Genomic DNA, 3,464 nt, shown 5'->3' on the forward strand with positions numbered 1-3,464 from the left:
ATCGGCGACGGTTCTTGTCAAAACAGTCGCTATATTGCGACGGGCTTCTCATCACTGTCGCTATATAGCGACGGTATCATGCTTTCCGTCGCTATATAGCGACGGTAACATGCTTTACCGTCGCTATATAGAGACGGTTCTTAAAAAAACCGTCGCTATTTTCCTATATATACCGCCTTTGCCGAACATTTTCTTAAACGATTTCGTCCATATCAGGTAGTTGTTATACTCTTATCAATTTTTTCGGAGTATCGATTTTTTTATTTTTTACTGACATTGTTTCGTATTTATCTCGTAGATTTGCTCGTCGATGTGATCTTCCATCTGGTTCTTCGTGGGCTGTATTGCTGTAATTAATTAGTTTGTTACATCTTTTAATATTTTGCTCTTTGTTTTATTGCTATAATTAATTAGTTTGTAATTTGTTCCACCTGTTTCCAGATTGATTTCCTCACTATTTCCAGTCACCGGCAAAGCTCCGGCGTCTTCTTCGGCAAGCCGCCGTCCCGGGTCATCTAACAACTGGATTCAGCTGCGTTTTTGGTAATTATTGCTGAAAATAATTGACAGTACTAATACTTATTTTCAGAAAGCAGGTAATTATACATACTCTTGAACTTATGGATTATTGAATTCATGTTTGATTTATGAGATTTTATTGTGTTATGATGTTAGTTGATTTAAACGATCAGATTTTATTTATTGTTTCAGGTGTAGTTTTTTTTTCATAAATGGGAAAATCTGGTACAATTGATAAATTCTTTAAGAGGAAGATACCAAATCAATTAGATTCACCCAACTCTACAGCTCAGTCCATAGCCTCGGATGATAATCTTCCACCTGAGGTTGAGTCTCAAAAGTTTAGAAAGGTTGAAAATATCAGGGTTGATCTTAACTTGTTAGAGCGTGATCCAAGATTGCGTCGACAAATATGGGAATACTCTCCCAATGAGCAAGAGGAAATTCGTCGAGCTTATCTAAATCTGAAAGCATTTCAGCCAATACTTTCAGAATACCCACTAAACAAAAACAGTCTTCATCCTCGCAGGTTTCAATCGTCCTGCTATGAGCTTTTTCCTTGGTTAGAGTGTTCCCTAGCAAAAGATAAAGCTTTCTGTTTTCCATGATTTATCTTTAACAAGCCATCTGGATGTCCGAAGCAAACTGCATTTACAGTTGATGGATTTGATAATTGGAAGAAGGTTCGAAGTGGAAAAACATGTTCTTTCCAATGCCATATTGGGAAAGATAATGTATCATCACCCCATCGTATTGCAGAAAAGGCATGTGATGATTTAATGAACCAACCTCGACATATACAAAGATTTTTCGACAAAGTTAGCTCAGAAACAGTTGCAAGAAATCGTCTTCGGTTGAAAGTTGGTATACATGTAGTTCGGTTGCTTGCACTTCAAGGCGTTCCTTTTCGAGGTCATGATGAGAGCTCTAATTCATCTAATCGTGGAAATTTTCTTGAATTTCTTGATATTGTGGCCTTGTATAATGATGAACTTTCATGTGCAATAGAGAAAGCCCCGAAAAATGCCAAGTACACATGCCATGATATTCAAAAGCAAATAATTCACATGTTCTCAATCCGAATGAAAAATATAATTCGTGAAGAAATTGCAGGGAGCAAGTATTGCATAGTCGTCGATGAAGCTCGTGATGAGTCGAAAAGAGAACAATTGTCTATAGTGTTGAGGTTTGTGGACAAAGATGGATGCATACAAGAACATTTTTTTGGGCTTGTTCATGTGTCAGATACGACAGCTTTGACATTAATGAATGCTATATATTTTGCAAGCGTAATGATGAATTGAAGGAAGCTCACACAGATGACATTGCTCACTTGATTTCTATTTCTATTAATGAACTTGAGACAGGGCGTGGACTTAATCAGTTGTGCACTTTACAACGGGCAGCTGACACGCGTTGGAGTTCTCATTTTAGATTTGTGTCGAGCTTGATCAAGATGTTTAGTGCATCATGTACGGTATTGTTCAAAGTTATGGAAGATGGGCTTCCTTCCCAACGAGCAGATGCAACATCTGTTTATGATGAAATGACTTCATTTGATTTTGTATTCATCTTGCATCTTATGAGAGAAATTATGGAGATCACAGATGTTCTTTGTCAGAATTTGCAACGTAAGTCTCAAGACATTTTGAATGCAATGGAGCTAGTGTCATCTACACAAAAATTACTTCAAGAGCTAAGGGATGACAAATGGGATGATTTGCTTGAAAAAGTGAAGTCTTTTTTAGGCGAGGTAGAGCTCGTCGTCATCAAGGCAATTTCACCATTGAGCATCATTATCGGGTAGACTTATTTTATGCTACGATAGATTCACAAATGCAAGAAATTAATGCGCGTTTTAATGAAGATGCGATGGAGTTACTTATGCTTAGTTCTGCCTTAAATCCTCAAAATGCATGTGACTCATTGAGATATCTGGATATATGCAAATTGGTTGAAAAGTTTTATCCACAAGATTTTACTAGTGACGAAAAAGAGCAACTAGAGATACAGTTGAAGCATTATGAGCATAATGTAGTTATAGGGCCATACTACAAAAGTCTTTCAACTCTTTCTGAGTTGTGTCAATGGTTGGTGAAGACTAAAAAAGCTGATATATACGACCTTGTTTTTAGAGTGATCGTGCTTGTGTTGACTCTTCCAGTTTCTACAGCTACTACAGAACGATCATTCTCAGCTATGAATATCGTCAAAACTCGGCTTCGGAGAAAAATGGAGGATGCTTTTCTCTCGGATGCATTGATGATATTTATTGAAAGAGAAATTGCTAAAAATATTTGTATTGATACTATCATTGAAGATTTTGAAAACTTTAAGGAACGTCGAATTCCTTTTAGTTAGAAATACTTTTGTTAAGAAACGTACGGTTGATGTTTTGTTCAATATAACCCGTAGAATTTTTGTCTTTTCCCTTCTAAATTTTTGTTTGTCTTTTGTAAGCGGCCCCCCCAGTGTCGAAATCCTAGATCCGCCCCTGACAATAGCCTAACATATCATTTTCTCGATCCGGTTACGATTATAACCTCATAATCATCAGAAGAACATCCAATAATAATCATATCTGATTTCTCTCAACATCTTAACTTCAAACAGGTTAGAAATAAACAATACTTACATCCTTAGATAGCTCTTGATGCAAGGAGCACAAATCTCTACTTGGATCAAAGTTTAGATGCATATTTCTTGTACAAGCTCAAGTATAAAATGGAAGAATTCAAGTTCTCCTCTCGGTTTCTTCTGCTGAAATGGAATGAGAATGAGTCATGTTCGAACCATATATATATATATATATATATATATATATATATATATATATATATATCATGCCATGTGTCAGCTTGAGAAGCAAAGGTGGGTTTCTCGCATGCAGCACCGCGGGTGCGGTAGATTCAGGAGCGCGGGTGCGCTCAAGTTTCGGCAGCCCT

At 36.9% G+C, this 3,464-nt stretch overlaps 2 protein-coding genes across 2 annotated transcripts; both read left to right on the plus strand.

The window, feature by feature from the left end:
- The first annotated feature begins 731 nt into the window (after positions 1 to 731).
- LOC140805437 (uncharacterized) lies at positions 732 to 2,326 on the plus strand. The gene is made up of 3 exons (XM_073161708.1): positions 732 to 989; positions 1,143 to 1,705; positions 1,765 to 2,326. Exons 1-3 carry the CDS (start codon positions 732 to 734, stop codon positions 2,324 to 2,326), a joined length of 1,383 nt encoding a protein of 460 aa, XP_073017809.1.
- A 65-nt stretch (positions 2,327 to 2,391) lies between these two features.
- Positions 2,392 to 2,880, plus strand: LOC140805438 (uncharacterized). Its single transcript, XM_073161709.1, has one exon. The coding sequence runs from the start codon at positions 2,392 to 2,394 to the stop codon at positions 2,878 to 2,880; it is 489 nt and encodes a 162-aa protein (XP_073017810.1).
- The last annotated feature ends 584 nt before the right edge of the window (positions 2,881 to 3,464 follow it).

This window comes from Primulina eburnea, chromosome 11, assembly GCF_022965805.1.
Source record: "Primulina eburnea isolate SZY01 chromosome 11, ASM2296580v1, whole genome shotgun sequence".
Classification (NCBI taxonomy): domain Eukaryota; kingdom Viridiplantae; phylum Streptophyta; class Magnoliopsida; order Lamiales; family Gesneriaceae; genus Primulina; species Primulina eburnea.